We start from the raw sequence: 18,502 nt of genomic DNA on the forward strand, positions 1-18,502 counted from the left end.
CTGGATCTGACCTCTGCCTGGAACCTGATTCTTACTTGTCTTCCACCTGCCCCCACATTTGCCTGGATCTTGGCTCTGCTGTCTACCACCGATCCTGGTCTCGACCCGTATTCTCACTACTTCTATCTGGCATCCACGGGACCCTCGCCTATGTCCTGCTGGTCTCCTTTAACCCTCAGGGGGAGGAGCTGGTATAGGTGAAACCTAGTCTTGGTCCCTTTGCCAGTGAGCATGTCTTCTGCTGGTGGGGGCCAAGCTGGCTCACCAGCTGGGCCGAGCCAATTTCACCACAGTCAAAGGGCTCACAAAAATAAATAGGCATCACGAAGCGTACCTCAATGTAGATGAAATCCCCTTATTCTGCTGTATAGCTTACAGCAGAGCAAGTATGGAGAAACAACTACATGTTGGCTCTCAGACGTGCGTTCTGCTGCTTGTCTTCTTCAAAATTACAAACTGGGAAATGGAATCTTCTTTCATTCAGTCCATACCCTGATATGGTATGCTTTGTCCTCACCAATGTATGTTCATTATAAAATGGTTTTTATATTATTATTGTAATTAGTTGATTGATTAATATAAATATTTGGATTTTCAGCCCACCTTTTCAAATACTACTCAAGGCAGCTTGCACCATTATTGTTCAGGTACAAGTCTCTGCCCCAGAGAGCTTACAATCCAAGAGGCTAACTGAAGGCATGGATTGGCTTTTGCTACTATTATTGTTAGTGCTTCTAATTTTCGAGCTGACTTTATGCCTTCCGCTAGTGAGCCACTGTGCGTTGTTCATTCATTAGTTCACGTGCCTCTCTGACCCATTTCACTCAGGGTTCTGCCAAGGAAACCCAGAGCCCCTTGTAAACAAAAGCAGATGGGTGGAATGCGTCACTCCTGGTTTCTATTAGGTCCTTCACGCTAGTTTTATTTGCTTGTTGTTTGTTTAGGATTGTTAAAAGAAAAAAAAAAAGGCAGATGTTTAATGACTTTTCAGTCCAAAAACTGCTTTCTTTGATGCCGTGGAAAGCAACCATTTTTTCCAGGGCTAAGAAAACAGCTCCCCCCACCCCACAGCTGCAACTGGTGGGATCAGGGCGAGGAGAAGGAGGGGAGAAGAAAAATAGTTATTTACGTAAACAGAGAACCACTGGAATTAGCTAACGCGATAGTGACTTAATTTTTAAATAACACAGCTTTCCGTGTGCAGCCTCGGATACAAAGATGTCAGGTCCCAGCTTGTGCTGGGGTTTTTTTTTTTTTTTTTGTGCTAATGTTTTGGTTCCGTTTTGACTTTGATTCTCCTCCTGCCACCCACGCAATTGTAAACCCGAAGCTGCACTGCACCTAATGAAAGAGATACTCTTACTTAGGGCTATCAGTGTGAGTGTTGTTTGTTTTCATACTTTAAGCTGCATTTCTCAAAACAAACACAAAAATATAGCTGTATTCATCAATAAAAATATTTTCCAAAGATAGTACTCTCATAAGCAGGTGTATCATGTTCTTGCATTATAGAGTACAGTACTGTAAAGGATAAATTAAACAATAAAACCATCCCAGGAGCAGCACACATGAAGGCTTGCTCTCTCTGGCGTTTCTCTCACCCCACAGTCTGATTGGAAATATGGTGCTCCATGACCTTGCTTTCTGATGGGACCTGGTAGGGAGGAAGCAAGACCTGCAGCTCGCTCCTTCCAACCCCCCCATATACAAAAACACAGAAACCTCTGTATGGATTTAAAACAAGGCCGCAGTTTATTACGTAACATAACCCGAGCCCCTCAACTTATTATACACAAGTACCAAAACATATGGCCCCCCCCCTTTTTTTTCCTTCTTGCCCCTCTTCACTTACCACCACGTCCCAATGGTAAGACTCTGTCGGCGTTCTCCCATCTCTTACCCCGCTGCTGCCCCAGCGAGGGTAAGCGCACGGCCTGAGCATAGCCCCCCCCCCCCTTTTTCCTTTTTGCCCCTCTTCACTTACCACCACGTACCAATGGTAAGACTCCATCAGCGTTCTCCCATCTCTTACCCCGCTGCTGCCCCAGCGAGGGTAAGCACATGGCCTGAGCATCAGCCCCCCCCCCCTTGCTTGTAGGCCTTCCCTTGCTTGTAGGCCTTCCCGTGTAGCAGCCCCAAACTACACGAGATTTCCCTCCCCCCCCCCCCAATGTTCTTTACAATACAAAACAACACATTACCACTTAGGGCTCGGGTTTCCGCCACAAACGAAGACAACCAATGGTTATTTTTGTTCCCCCACTGCGGCCCTACAGATACTGGATTTGTTGCTCAAATCCTTCCTGCAAAGCATTGTTGAACAAGTCAATGTCAATGTCTGAAAGATGGACCCCATCGCTCCTGAAGAAACCGCCCAGCACTTTCCATGACCAATCGTGCCTTATCCAAAAACCGCCTTGTTTGATCAACCATTTACCAATTTGGCGGTTCAATTTTTTAACACCCCTGCACCACAAAGGCTCTGTATGATGCCTAATTCAGACTATAATATCCGACCACCCAACCCTTGTACCTGGCATCATATTCATAATACCTGCAAGATCTTTCCTCATGCACATTATGAAGTCACGACAAGACAATTTCCCGATATCGTTGCCCCCCCAAATGCAAAATCAGGATCTGTGGTATATCCCATATCTCCACAAGCTCTTGCAGGAAAGATAGCAACTGCCCCCAACGCATGTCCTGTATGCTGAACTATTGTATTGTCCACTTTCTGGTATAGTTCAAATTCCTTCCATATGAACGTTTTGCTGCCCGCCGCTGAGCCCAATGGACAAAGGAATGGCCCACGACCCAAGCACATTCCCGATTGTATGGAACCTGTTGCAATTCTGCAAAGAAAATAACCATATTAGCCGCAGGCAAAAAAACCCCTCCCTCCCCTAGCCCCTAGCATCCTTACTTCCGCACATACGACCTATACGCATCAGACTTCCATTGCCTGATCGATTGAATCAACTGTACGGACAACCCTAACTCTGCCGCCATAGTTGCCGCTCCGATCCGGAAGGAATGCGGTGTAAAATACTCGGCTTTCCAACCTAATCCATCCACCACCCATTTCAAAACCTTGGAGAATTGAAATATGGTCAAAGGCGAACCATCCTCATGAATCAAGAACGAGCCCGGGACTACCAGCCTCACCCATACAAACGCTTGGGTGCTATGTACCGGGCACGCCACCTCACTGCATGCTGGCACCAACGAAATCCAATGCCCCTTGCCCCTCTGATTCATCTAGAATTTGCGAATGCAGTGTCACTGAATGCTCGTAAACCTAAACATGTTGAGCCAACAAGCCAACCCCCAGGTCCCACAAACAAAAAATCATCTAAATAATGCAAAACCGCTTCACACCCTATATGCCACATAACAGCCCATTGTATGAAGGTACTAAATGCCTTGAAGAATGCACAAGAAATCGCGCAACCCATAGGCAAACAACGATCCATGAAATAGCCCCCCTCAAAGACAAAACCTAACAATGGAAAGCTTCGCGGATGAATAGGTAACAACCAAAATGATGATTCTATGTCCGCCTTGGCTAATAACGCACCTTGTCCCACACCTTGCATTAAACTATCTGCCTCATTGAAAGAAGCGTATTTCACCGTACACTCTCTGCACAGAATTAAATCATTGATGGACGACCCTTCTGGAGAAGATAGATTCAGAATCAACTTGAACTTTCCCAAAGCCTTTTTAGGTATGACTGCCAGCGGAGACAAATGCATCCTAGGGAACGGCGGCCGATCGAACGGCCTGACCACCCGCCCCAAGTGTATCTCTGAACTCAACTTTTCCCTGGCCACTTCGGCCAACTGGTATGTTGACCTCGTGTTCCGTGCTCGACCCCCGCAACCCGGCCCCTCATAGGGGATACTAAAACTAACACTAAAACCAATACTCAAAAACTTTGCAACCGCTGCATCAGGATAACACCGCAACCACTCCTTTAACATGGAGATGACCTTGCCCAAATATCTTCCCTTTGCCCCGCTGGATGCCTACTACTAGGCTGAAAAACCCTGTCCCCTTCTTCACCTCTGAACTCCACAGGCCAACCCCCTACGCCGCCCCTTGCCCAAAATTCTTCCCCACCCACTGTTTGGGAGCTTGTCCCAAAGCGGGTACCCATATAATGGCCTAAAATATCCGCAATTAATTCAGCTGTTGGCCCCCCCATGACCCCGGACCTACTCGGGGCTGAGGCATCTCCTCTGGGCCGAGGCCAGCAGTGGGTCTCCTCGGCTAGGCCCCTGGACTTACGCGCTGCCTTTGCCTGTCCTTTAACAGTCCACTTACTCCTACCACCCCCTCTGCTAACATTCTTGCCCTTTCCTGGGCCCATCGGGAGAGGGAAAGGCCTAGGGCCTGGCATCTCCCCATATATGGGCATCTCTCCGCCCGTTTTTAACCCACTCTGCGCCTGGGCCTTGCCTTTGACTGCCTCACCCAGAACTGCCGCATGAGTCCAGGCCGCTGCACGCCGCAGGTGCCCCTGCTCGCTTGCCTCTCGCCACCGGGAATGGAGTTAGGGGCTCAAGTGGGGAAGCATGAGGCACCGGAATTGCTTGTGCACTGCACCACACAGGGGTGGGTGGGGGGAGGAAATCGCCTCCGGAGGCGTCCAGGGAGATCTCGGCCGCCGAACCCAACGAAGAAGAAGAGGAAGAGGACGGAGGACCTGGGGAAGCGGCCGGCTCAAAAACCGGAGGGTCAGCCGACTCCGGGCCACTCTCCCCCGAATACGAAAAAGAAAGAGGAAGGGGGGCTGCCGCGGGGACTGGAGGGGCGGGCCGACAGGGAGGCCGTCGATGGGGGGCCCACCGAACGTGGACCACTTACCAAGGACAGCATGGCAGAGGAGGCCGCCGCCAATCCCTGGGAGGCCTCGCTGCCGGCCGCCGTGGGTAGGCCAGCCGACACTTCAGGCCGTGTAGAAGCCGGGCGAACCTTTGCACGCTTCATGTTACGAAACTTAGGCCCGGAACCTACAAAAAACGTAAGCAAAAACCAAAAAACCCCCCGAAATAGGTGCAGAGCAAACGCAGAAAATCTGCTGCTTACTTCGCTGCTACTTGCTGACTGAAGTCAGCACCGCGCCAAAACCCCCTATTCCCGCGAGGCAACCAATGGCGAGGCAGCAATTCAAATTGTTGCCATCGCCATCGGTTACTCTCACCCCCCCCCCGCGTATTTAATGCTCGCTGCTGCTCATCCTATGTTATTTGCGGCAGCATGAGACAAGCCCGTGCAGCCTTCACACACTGTGGATGTAGTACATTTTTATAGCTTAAAGTTATAGAGCAGATACAGTATATAACACTAATAGCACTGTCCACTGCTGAAAGTAGTCTAATGCAGACACCTAGAAACACAAGATGTCGGCTGAATAGGACCCCTTGGTCATCCCCCTTCTGCCCCATTGGTGCCTGCCTATTGTACTGCTACTGGTCTTACTTTGTGGTTAAAACTCCAGTTTTTTAAAAAAGGCAATATTCCTGGGCTGACCAGGTAAATTTAACCACCTACATTTACAAACTGGTCAATTTAGCCAGGCAAAAAAAAAAAAAAAAAGTGATACCAGGGCGGGCTGTTTTTCAGCTCTTACAGCTATGTTTAGCCATTCAACTCTGGTCACAGAAATAGCAGACCTTCATCTTTCCTGACTAGGGTTATGTGAATTTTCTGTTGAAAACTTTCCTGCTTAGATTCTGCTGAAAATTCACCTAAAAATAGCAGGTTAAAATTAGCTGACTCTCATCAGCTTTCTGAAAATTGACTTGTTTATGTTTATCCCATGCACGCTTGAATTCTGCTACATTTTTTTTGGCTCCAGTAACCTTGGCTGGAAGTCTGTTCGCACTCTTCACACTTCTTGTCTACATCATATATTCCTGGTAGGAGTATAGCATAATAATGCATCCCGTGAGTGCTTTGGATACCTTGTGGGTTGTGATACTGATTAAAGCACTAAGAAGAAAGCAGTTGTGATACTTCAAAGGCTTTGAAGACCTCAGGGATGTCATCTGCTTTGATGTCTTTGGATGAAGGGGCAGTCAATAAAATATTATTAAATAAATCTGAAGAGGCATGTGAGATCTTGAACATTGACGTACCACAACGTCTTTTTGGTTGGTCCTTTAAAAGATATCACAACCTACGAAGACTCCAGTTTTCCCCAGGACTAATATGGCCACTGCAAGTGTTTTTGTATGATCACAGATAAAGTCCCATGTGGAGTTTTCTGCGGTACAGAGTATCCTTCTCATGACATTCCCAATGATTAACAGTGCGGTCAATAATGAAACAGCTTTATAAAGACATGGAGGACAGCGATCCATGATATAAGCATCCCCTTCTTTTATCTGAATGATTAGGAATGAGGTCAAATACAAGGAGATCTGGAAAGATTTCTGCCACAGTTCCTTATCGCATAAGATCTTCAATAAAATTGTGTTTGACTTAAATTTTATTCTTACCTTGTCTAAATCCCCATAATTATGGCTACAGTGTATGGGTGCAGATGCTATTTTGGGGCTGGGCATTTCCTGAGAATTATGAGCTATGTGAACCTGAAAACTTAGAATGTGGTGAATGATTGAAAATAACTAAGATTGCAGTTAGACCTTATGAAATTCTAGGGCAGGGGTAGGCAACTCTGGTCCCTGGAGTGCCACAGACATATCAGGTTTTCAGGATCTTTGCAATTAATGTGCATGGGATATATTTGCATACAGTGGAGACAGTGCATGCAAACATACCTTGCGCATATTCATTGTGGATATCCTAAAACCTGACATGTTTGTGGCACTCCAGGGACCAGAGTTGCCTACCCCTGTGCTAGGATGTGTGGCAAGGGTTTCAAAGATAAAATCTCATTACTCAATATATACGTGGGTGGAGTAGGACGGGAGAGAGGGCAGGGAGCCAAATAAAGGCCACAAAAGTCTGAATGACTGAAAGGAGCCTGTGTATGGAGGCAGGTAAATGGGGTAAATGGGGATTGGACTTCAGAGTTAGTGGCAAGGTTTTGAGGGACGGAGAGAAGGTGTAGAGCAGAGGAAGAAGGTGAAAGGTAACTTTGATGAGGAGCCAGTGGAGGAGGAACCTCCAGTCCTTGTGGACACCAATTTGCTCAGGTTTTCAGGACATCCCTATTGAATATGCATGAGATAGATTTGCATGCACATTGTTTCAAGAGAATACAAATCTCATGCCCAGGCAGATTGGTATCCACGAGGGCTGGAGATTGCTTATGCCTATCCCTGAGGAGGAATCAGCAGTAGGCACAGGGGATTAAATCAGTGGTGAAGGTCCCAGGGTCAGTGGCAGAAGAATTGGTGGTCCAAAGCAGACATAGAGGGTGAGATTAGTATGACAGGCCTCAAGGGATCATTGGTTCTGCTTCCTCATGTGAAACAGATATTATTTCACTGAACCGTTTTATTTACGTTTGTTACTGTCTACAGGGAACTCAATGGAAATAACATCACCCGTATCAACAAGAATGACTTCGCTGGACTCAAGCAGATGCGAGTTTTGTAAGTTTGCTGTAGTCACGTTCTTATTTATACTTGCTGCCAGAACAAACTTTCCCAGGGAATTCAAAGGAAATCAAGGTGTACGTGTTTTCATTTTCTAATGGCGCTGTGCTAAAAACTGAAGAGTGAAAAACATGGAGGCCTCCGTGAACCAATGTAAGTGCTTTCTAGCTGAAACGATCCAAGAAAAACGACTTGGTGTTCACCTTCCAAAACTGCTCAGATTACTGGTGCCCCAGAGGTGCTACTGTGCACTGGCTGTTGTACTCCAACTCATGTCACTACTTTCTCGGGCAGTGAAAAACTTGACCTGAGAATGCTGGCACCGTGGGTGTCCAGGTGGTAGTGACAGCGCAGATGTGGGAGCACCATTTCACCGGCGTCCATGTTGGGCATGTATAAGCCAATGGCACAGAAAAAGCTAACAGGACAGAAGGCGACTTGGGTGTAACATTAAGAGCACAGCACACAGTGGCACATTGTTGTGCTAAGAAAAGTCTGGAGAAATGTTTGACCATAGAGGTTAAAAAGAATAACATGCCCCACGCCCTACTGTCTTTTGTGCATTATGAAGAACAACAGTGTTACAACTGTCTCCATCACAAAGGACTATTCAAGGCAGTGATGCAGATAAGGTAAGCTGCCACCGTAAACAGAACCTACGAAATCTATGGGCTTCTCTCACAGAGAAACCATCATCATAAACATAATTAAAATTGAGACTATAAAGGAATGCAGCTGAAAAAAAAAAAAGTATTCAAGCTAGTCAGAAACCGTCCATGTTAGGGTCAGGTCCAAGAACACTGATCTGAGAGGACCCGGTGAAATTAATCTTCTGTTCCTCCAGCAATGAGAGGAAAGAAAGGAGTAAGGTGGATCCAGGAGAGGGGGGGAAAGAGAGAAGAGGAGAAAGGGAGCAAAGAAGAGAGTGAAGCGGAGTGCAGAAGAGTAAAATTAGAAAAAGGGAAGCATTGGTCACATTTGACGTATAATGCCATATTGTATTCCCCTGTGTCAGGGAGTGGATGGCATGGTGTTGCCCGCAGACGCCTATGAGCATTCACAGACTGCCACAGATCACACAGGCAAATCAGTGGTTTTTTTAGTGTTCCGCACTGTAGACACAGAGCAGTGAATTCATATTTTAAGGCTATTCCGGAAGCCACATTCTTGTTTTCAGTTGTGTGTAGCCTTCTTTTTTTTTTTTTTCTTTCTTTCAGTACTTTGTGTACTATAAGTTCCAGCTGCAATCCGCACACCAGTTGTTGCTTCCGTTCTCAGAGAACTGAAAGGATAGCCAAGTTACTGCGCAAGCTGACGGAAGAGTCGTGCAAGTGCTAGGTTGTGTGCTGTCAATCGTTAATACTGCTGCCTCAGTAGTGGTGGAGGAGCCTGGGGGGGGGGCCTTCCTTAGCTGACATCCCAATGGCCTTGGTGGAACCTACCGCCTACACCTACAGCGTTCTGCTTGTGGGAGCCCTCTATGATTTCCTTTCTTGTTCCTTCTTGGAGATGATCTTCTTTGCAAGCGAGAATAGCAAAGTACACCTGCTCGCCTCCACGTGCTTCTCTTTTCCTCCGAAGGCTAGCATGTCATCTGTGTAATTTTTCCAGCTCGCACCAATCTGCAGCTCTGGTCAGTTGCTAGACTCACTTACTGCTCCTTTCACATTTGTGCCCTTGGAGGCACACATCCAGGCTACCTTTGATGACTGCTGTGTTTATTTTTTACTTTATACTGAGACTCTCTTTCTTAAACAGCTGTTTTGCATTTTCTTTTCAGGCAACTGATGGAAAATCAGATTAACACACTGGAGAGAGGTGTTTTTGATGATATGAAAGAACTTGAACGACTGTGAGTATTCTTCATGATGTTTTGGTTTTTTGTGTGTGTGTGCATGTGGATGAACCAGGCCTGGATTTACACACAGGCCTACTAGGCCTATGCCTGGGGTGGCAGCAAATATCCTGCAACCTGCCCTTGCTCCCCCCCCCCCCCCCCCCCCCCCCCCGCCACCCCGCAATTCTGCTTCAGACCTTGGAAGGTGCCCCATCCCCCGAACCTTGGCTCCAGTGCTGATTCTCATAGGTTAGTGAACACAGGAACAAAGCTTGCGTTTATAGGTCCTATCTCCTCTGGGCTTCCACGTGAGGGTAAGGGCCTGTGAGCGCGGGCTTAATCCCCGTGCTCACTGACCTATGAGGATCACCGCTGGAGCCGTGCTAGGGGGGTTTTGGGGATCCTGCAGACCCCTCATCCTTTCTGAGTGTGAATGGGGAGCCAACTGCAGAAAAAAAAATCACATAAATGTGAGATGTGCACCCGAGAAATTCAGGAGAAGTTCAAATGGTGTACAAGAAACCGGGTTTCCTAAAGATTTTGGATGAATAATTTTGCCCATTTCAAATTTCAATATAAAGTGGTTATAAATCCCTGAATGCAAACAGAGCTTACCTGAATGGCTGACCTCATGTCCATGTCCATAATCGGTAGGGTCCACAGTGTCCTGCCCATAGCAAATGGCGCTGAATTAGACTGTTGAAGTGCAATCTGAAGAAGCTGCCCATCTGCATTGCTACCATTCAACTTCTGTTGATCTGGCCTTTCTGCTAACTCCTCTCTGCTGTTGCCGCTGTACCGCTGGCCTGCCTCGTTCCCACTGCACCAGCCAATCGCCATTTGCTACTGTCTCCTTCTCACTACCTCTCTCCTGCTGTGCCAGGCCACCAACCTATGTCTGCTGCTCTTCCTCCAGATGTTGCCCCATTCTCCTGCTGCCCTCAGCTGCCAGCTTTCTACTTGCTTCCAGCTGCATGGCCCAGTGCCGCTGCCAATGCCTTCCTCCCGCCGCAAGCTCACAGGGAACAGATGCACGTGATACCAGTGCCAGGTTGAAGGGGTGGGCGGGTTCAGCTTCTGCAGCCGTACTGGGAGGGAGGAAAAGACTACGAATGAGGCAAGGGGAGAATTACTAGCGGGAAAGGGAGGCTCGAGAAAAGGCAAGGGGCGGAGACACGAGAGAGAGTGAAAAAGGTGAAAGAACATAGGGGAGGGGGTGGAGACTAGAGGGGATGGGAAAGGAGGCTAAAAGGCATCGAAAGGGTCACACTAGATGCGGGGAAGATTAAGAGGTCAATATTTGAAGGGTTTGCCCGGGCAACTTTCGGAATTACCTGGACGAAACCCAAGATTTAAATATTCCCCACCCCGCCCCCGCTGATCAGCTAAATTTTGTCTGGATAACCCATTACCCGCACAGACCTGACTCGGATATAATGAAGCAGTGATGGAGGCGTTCCAGGGGCCCTGGTTAAAATGTAGTCAGTGAGCGCAGATATTCAGCGCTACCCAGCCACAGCTATCCAGGAAGGTCTGGTCAGAAACGTCACTGACCTGAAGGTACCCAGGTAACATTACTCCGGTAACTTTCCCACTGACAGCCCGCTGAATATCGACCTCTAAGCGACCCGAGGGAAGGGGAAGGAGTTTGGGGGGGCAGCAAAGGAGAGAGAGGGAGGGAGATGTGGGGGAGTGGAGGCAGGTGAGAATAGAGGGGGCACCTTCAGGAAGTGAAGAAGGCAGGCCGCAGTAAAAGAGGGATTTGGGAAGAGAGGAGTGAAAGAGAAGGACTGAAGAAAGGAAGCGGGGAAAATAAGAAATGGAAAATAAAGTGAGAGAAAGACCTAGTGGAAGGAATAATAATGCAAAAACTTATCTCGATCTCTATGACAAAGGCTGGAAAACCTTACTTTGTTTATTCATAGCATTTGATATTTCTCCTTTATACTATGAGTTGGCACAAGACGGATTGCATAGAAACAAAAAAAAAAAGTAAATTGTGTGGATATAATTTATGCATATTAAGTAATGCAAATTACATGCATATTTATACAAATATGCTGCCAAATTTAGCCAGGAGCTGCTGCAGAAGCCTCTGGGAGTCTTGATAATAGGCAGTAAATGTATGGGCAATGACATCATAGACCTAACCAGCTCATTTCCATCTAAAAGAGGCAGCAAACATTAAGCATAATGCTCCACGATCCTCTTAACAAGCCAAAGCAATCTTTAAGTGAAATCAGGACTAAGCTATTCACTCACCGCTAATCAGCATGCAGCTATGGTACTGCATTCAGACTACTTTCAAACCAATGTAGCCGGACCCCCGTGTGGATATTTAGCCTCAAGCAGGGGAGCTACGGGTCCGGGTCCGGGTTCAGGTCCAGTGGGGGGATGAAAGTCAATCTTCCTGGGCCCCTGGCCTGGTCGATCACTATCACAATCTCAAGCTCAAGCTCGCACGCTAGTTCATAAATCTCCAAAAGGTGCCCAAGCTGTCCAGAGTAGGAGCAAGGAGGTCAGAATCAGCAAAATAGGCAAAACCCAGGATTCACACCAGTGTCCATCCAATCACATGGGCACGGCCAAAAATAAACACACAGAGTGTTTGGTGGTGTTCAAATTAAACAGAAGCATGCAAGCCAAAATCAGGAAAATAAAAAAGAGCATCAAAAATAGCAGAATAATGAAAACAACGGTTTCCTTGTCCATTCTAGATCTTTTCACCCATCTCCCTTTCCTTGCACCGTCATCCATAGAAAATATATCTTCACCAGTGAGGGTGGGATAACTAGATTGTAGCTCCAGCATAAACATACCTGGGAACTTTTGCTTTCCAGTCACCCCCCCCACACACACACACACACACACACTGTGGATTAGTGTGTGTGTGTGTGTGGGGGGGGGGGGGGCACAGAGAGAGCAGGGGAACTTTCTCTTTCCTCTCTCACACCAGTTCTTTCATGCTTATACATGTGCTCCCATACACATAGATGCTCTCATACATGCTCTCTCATACATACACATGCTCTCATCCACACGCCTGCTCTCACATTTGCTCTTTCACACACACAGATGCTCTCTCTCACACACACACACACACAGATGCTCTCACACTTGCTCTTTCACACACACAACACATGCCCTCTCATATATATACATTTTCTCAGGCACGCGCATAGATGCTCTCTCATACATATACATACGCTCGCTTTCACCCACACTCACACATGCATATGCTCTCATACACACATGCACATATGCACCCAGATGCTCTCGCTCACACAAACCCATGCTCTATCATGTGCACACCCACACATGCTATCCATCAGTCTCCTCTTTCTGTTGTGGCGGTGAGAGGGATGAGCTCAGTGGACAAGCGGGGACCTCTTTATTTTCTTCTGCCATTGCTAGGCCTGTTCTTTCCTCCTGCCGCTGACGGGCTATGCTCGCCAGCGGCCACAAAGACTTTTCTCTTCCTTCTGCCCAGGCCTGGTGCTCGCAGGGGTGCAAACCATGCAATTGCACGGGGCAGCGCTTCCAGGGGGCAGGGGTGGTCCGAAAAAGAAAGAAGAGGGCCATCCGTGGACCCCTTCCCACTGGCGGCAAAGACAAGAAGAGTCCCATGCATGATCCGAACGGGAACAGGAGGGAACCCATTCACTTGCTGCTCCTTCTCCAGTGCAGCCCAGCAGTATTCAAAATTTGTGGAGCTAGCAGTTCCTTCATGCTGATCTCATGCATTGCAAGATCAGCATGATCATCACGGGCTCCCTCCTGCTCCCAGTCAGATCATGCACGGGACTCTTCTTGCCTTCGCCGTCAGTGGGATGGGGTCCCCTGGTGGCGCTCAAGGCCTGCTTTCTTCCTCCGCACTCGGAGTTTTCGGGTATTGACCCGGAGACCCAGCAGTTCATTCAGAATTCTGGAGTCTCCGGGCCAAATCTGGAGAGGTCCCAGGTATGAGCATAAACTAGCCAGATGGGGAAATATCCCCAAGTACAATTGTAATGAGCCCTTGGGTTCATTACCAGTAGCGCCCTTAATAAATCCATTGGCTAGGGATAGCGCAGCGTAGGTTAGTAATTAGGGGCGGTGCCATTCATATGCAGCCCCTCCCTTTCAGGGTGCTGGAATGGCCGTCCCCCTGGGAAGTAACACGAGCAGCTCTCTCCTCAGAGTTCTGGGGGCAGCGCAGTTTGGTTTTGGATGCTACAGGAGCTGTTGTTTTGCCTCAGTTGGATGTTTGGAGCTACCCTTTGACTCAGGTACCACTTGCCTGCAGTTCCTTGGCAAGACTGGGGATCTGCCCTCCCAGTTCACTAGTTGGCTGGCTGGGTTTGTATCCCGGGTTGTTTTGGGTATTTTTGAATATTTTTCTTTGTAAAAAGGCTGCGAGGTGAGGGCATGGGAACCCCTCTCCCTGGGGGGGCCCAGGATCAGGGCCGCCATCAGGAATTTTGAGGCCCCATACAGCCAAAATGTCTGGGCCACAAGCATTCAGTGGATAAAGTATATGCAACAATGTTTATACCTATGTGTAAACTCCACCATAGGTGTAAAAAAATAAAAACAAGTCAACAAACTCAAATCACTTAGATAAATGCACAGTATCTGAGAAATCCAGTGGGTTCTATCCAATAAAGCAGTTCAGTGTGAGTACTGAATTGTGTCCATCTCGACTCATAGTGGAAATAACAGCAAATTCAGGTTTATGAAGCAATCAGTCTTCTTACTTTCTGATTTGCAAAATCTTTAATTAAGTCTTTGTAACTGAGTTGTCTGGCAAGCTCATGCTCAATAGAGAGAATTGCCAGGCCGTTTAGACGTTGTTCACTCTCTTTTCTGCTTCCGTTTTTGAGAGCCAGATTTGTGATGGTACATTCTTTGGGGTTATCAGAATTTACTAGAGACAAATAATGAACATTTGCTAGTAATCAAGGTCTATGATAAACTGCTTACTATGTATAAGGCCGTGTTCCAACTGTGTTCTATATAACAAAGAAAGTCTGTTGCAAAATCATTTTAGTAGCTGCTGCTTATAATAAAAAAATGCATTTAATCAAGAAAAGAGAAAAAAAGTGCTTCTCGCACATAAAAAACTGTCTTACTATGCTTTGGGCCTTCCCGATCATACACATTATGTGCTTGATTACGGAAGCCGAAAATTCAATGTAAACCCTCCCTCATGTGGCCATTCATTCAGCGGTTGACTTGTTAGGCCTAGTTCACACTAATAAATAGATAATGCACCAGCCCCCCAGTAATAAATAGATAATACACCAGACGTCCCCCCAGTAATAAATAGATAATGCACCAGCTCCCCCCAGTAATAAATAGATAATGCACCAGACGTCCCCCCAGTAATAAATAGATAATGCACCGGCAAAACAAACTTGTTACTTACCCTTTGCGCTCCGGGGACTCCGCGGCTCCTCGGCCTCCAGCTAGCAAGCAGACAGCGACGGCCCGCGCGCTTTGCCGGCGCATACAGTCTGACGCGGCGGTGACGTCACAGCCGCGTCAGACAGTGAACGCTGGCAGGACAGAGCGCGCGGACGAGTCTCTGTCTGCGGTGCTCTGTAAATCAATGCTATGCGTGTCTAAAAGACACGCATAGCATTGATTCTCTCCCTTCTCTGGGGCCCGCACCCAGGGCCGGCTCCAGGTTTCAGTAGGCCCCTGGGCGACAGACTGTCGGAGAGAGCCTCAGTGGGCCTCTTTGCCATGAACTAATACATCCCCCAAGCGCACCTGCCGCCTGGCGGCTGCGGGCCCCCATATGTGGCAGTAGATCCTGGGGCCCCATACTGCAGGCCCAAGAATACTGCCCTGATGGCGGCCCTGCCCAGGATAGGGAAGACCTGCCCCACTGTGACCTTCCAAGGAAGCAGAGGAATGGTGGTGACCCACCGCAGTGTCTCCTGGTGTTAAGATCAGTTTGGGGGGGAATCAGACCTTTGGGTTAAAAGATGTGGGAGGAAGTGTTTTGCTGCCTCTTCTTCCTGCACTGAGAAAGAGCTGCGTGTTCCCGGGGATCCCTCTCCAACTTGGGATTTGAGAAAAGTGAAAGAGAGACTGAGAAAGACAAAGGAGAAGTGTGAGTAACAGAACCCTTTCAGTTAAGATTGATTTTGGACACTCACCCAGAGGCTTCTGAGTTGTTTTTGGCACTTACAGCATGGCCTACCTGGGGCATTACGAGCTTGTTAAGACATAAAGCTATTTAGAAAACTTCTTAAGGTACATTTGTTTATTCATGCATTTCCTTTAATTTGATTTTAATATTTTTGTTTAATATTTACTGTATATTGTTATGCACTTTCTCCAGCACAGCTTTATCCTTTTGAGATGCGGTGACCAGAATTGCACACAGTATTCAAGGTGCAGTCTCACCACAGAGCGAGACAGAGGCATTATGACATCCTCTGTTTTATTTTCCTTTCCCTTCCTAATAATTCCTAACAATCTATTTGCTTTTTTGATCGCCACAGCACACTGGGCCGATGATTTCAATGTATTATCTACTGTGATGCCTAAATCTCTTTTCTGGGTGGTAACTCCTAAGATAGAACCTAACATTGTGTAACTAAAGCATGGGTTATTTTTCCCTACATGCATCACTTTGCACTTGTCCATGTTAAAGTTCATCTGCCACTTGGAAGCCCAATTTTCCAGTCTTGCAAGGTCCTCCTGCAATTCATCACAATCCGCTTGAGATTTAACTACTCTGCATAATTTTATGTCATCCACATATTTGATCTCCTCACTCATCGGACCCCTTTTTTACCTTTTTCCACTGTGAAAACTGACCATTTAATCTTACTTTCTATTTCCTGTCTTTTAACAAACTTTCAGTCCACAAAAGGACATCGCTTCCAATCCCATGACTTTTTAGTTTTATTAGAAGCTTATAATGTGGAACTTTGTTGAACGCCTTCTGAAAATCCAAATACACCACATCTATCAGTTCTCCTTTGTCCACATGTTTATTCACACCTTCAAAAAAATGTAGGAGATTTGTGAGCAAGACTTCCCTTGGGTAAATCCGTGTTGGCTGTGTCCCATCAGACCATGTCTATCTAAATGTTTTGTGATTTTATTCTTTATAACAGTTTTCATGATTTTTCCCGACACTGAAGTCAGGCTCACTGGTCTATAGTTTCCCGTATCACTCCTGGATCCCTTTTTAAATATAAGGGTTACATTGGCCATCTTCCAATCTTCAGGTACATTGGATGATTTTAATGATAGGTTACAAATTAATTGAAATAGGTCTGAAATTTCATTTTTTAGTTCTTTCAGAACTGTGGGGTGTATACCATCTGGTCCAGGTAATTTACTATTCTTCAGTTTGTCAATCAGGCTTAACACATCTTCCAGGTTCATCGTGATTTGGTTCAGTTGATCTGAATCATCCCCCATGGAAAACCTTCTCTGGAATGGTTATCTCTCCAGCAACCTCTCCAGTAAACACTGAAGCAAAGAAATTGTTTAATCTTTCCGTGATGGCCTTATCTTTTCTAAGTGCCCCTTTATCCCTTTGATCATCCAACGGTCCAACCGACTCCCTTGCAGGCTTTCTGCTTCGGATATATTTTAAAAAGTTTTAGTTGTGAGTTATTGTCTCTATGGCCAACTTCTTTTCAAATTCTCTCTTAGCCTGTCTTATCAATGTCTTACATTTAACTTGCCAATACTTATGCTTTATCCTATTTTCTTCTGATGGACCCTTCTTACAATTTTTGAATTAAGATCTTTTGGCTAAAATAGCCTCTTTCACCTCACCTTTTAACCATGCTGGTAATCATTTTGCTTTCTTTCCACCTTTCTTAATGTATGGAATACATTTGAACTGTACTTCTAGGATGGTATTTTTTTAACAATGTCCATGCCTATTGCACATTTTTTACCTTTGTAGCTGCACCTTTCATTTTTTTTTCTATTTTTCTCATTTTATCAACGTTTCCCTTTTGAAAGTTTAGCGCTAGAGCCTTGGATTTACTTACTGTCCCCCTTCTAGTCGTTAATTCGAATTTGACCATATTATGATCATTATTGCCAAGCGGCCCCACCACCGTTACCTCTCACCAAGTCCTGTGCTCCACTGAGAATTAGATCTAAAATTGTTCCCTCTCTTGTTGGTTCCTGAACCAATTGCTCCATAAAACTCATTTATTCCATCCAGGAACTTGATCTCTCTAGCATGTCCTGATGTTACATTTACCTAGTCAATATTGGGTAATTGAAATTCCCCTTTATTACTGCACTACCAGTTTGGTTAGCTTCCCTAATTTCTCTTAGCATTTCACTGTCTGTCTCACTATTTTGGCTAGGTGTGTTATGCTCAGGCGGAGTCGTGGACCCTTGGGCCGGCCTGGAGGATGGTATAAGGAAGGCCGGTAGGCGGAGTTGGTGAGGAATAGCAGAAGTCTTCACCCGTGCGGTGCGATACCCCCCAGGAGGCGCCCGTAGGGACCGACCGTGGGGATTCAGGCGAGAGATGTACGGAGGTAGCTGGTATAAACTGGAACAAGAGCAAAGGAGAACCAGCAACAGGAGTTCAGTGTCTATGATAATCCCTGGGAAGAGCAAGAGGCCGGATGGAGAATCGGGCCCTGGCTGGCAACAGAGATAGGTGGGCGTACCAAGCCTAGCGGTCAAGGTCCAAGCAGGGCCAGGGTAGGGGTCAAAGGCCAGCAGGGAAAATCAGAAGCAATCCGAGGTCGAACCCCAGGGGTCAGCAGCAAGATAGGAGTCCAAGGTCAGAAGACAGACCGGGGTCGAAGCAGGCAGAAAGCAGGAGCGTCAGGAACCAGCTGGAGTCAAAGGGCCAAGAGTCAGAGACAGAACTAGAGTCCAAAATCGGTAGCCAAACCGAGGTCGGGGCAGGCGGCAAGCAGGAGCGTCTGGAACAAGCCGGGGTCAAAAGCCAAGAATCCGCAGTAGAACTGGAGTCCAAAGTCGGGAGCCAGACCGAGGTCGGGGCAGGCAGCAAGCAGGAGCGTCTGGAACAAGCCGGGGTCAAAAGCCAAGAGTCCGCAGCAGAACTGGAGTCCAAAGTCAGTAGGCGAACTGAGGTAGAGGCAGG

At 47.0% G+C, this 18,502-nt stretch overlaps 1 protein-coding gene across 1 annotated transcript in view; it reads left to right on the forward strand.

Moving 5' to 3' along the window:
* SLIT1 (slit guidance ligand 1) overlaps positions 1–18,502 on the forward strand; it is a 580,546-nt gene that overhangs the window by 80,351 nt on the left and 481,693 nt on the right. Inside the window, exons 2-3 of the mRNA XM_029610174.1 lie at positions 7,500–7,571; positions 9,355–9,426. Coding sequence (XP_029466034.1) covers positions 7,500–7,571; positions 9,355–9,426 — 144 coding nt within the window. The remainder of the gene's footprint in view (positions 1–7,499; positions 7,572–9,354; positions 9,427–18,502) is intronic.

Source organism: Rhinatrema bivittatum, chromosome 7 (assembly GCF_901001135.1).
Source record: "Rhinatrema bivittatum chromosome 7, aRhiBiv1.1, whole genome shotgun sequence".
NCBI classification, from domain to species: Eukaryota; Metazoa; Chordata; class Amphibia; order Gymnophiona; family Rhinatrematidae; genus Rhinatrema; species Rhinatrema bivittatum.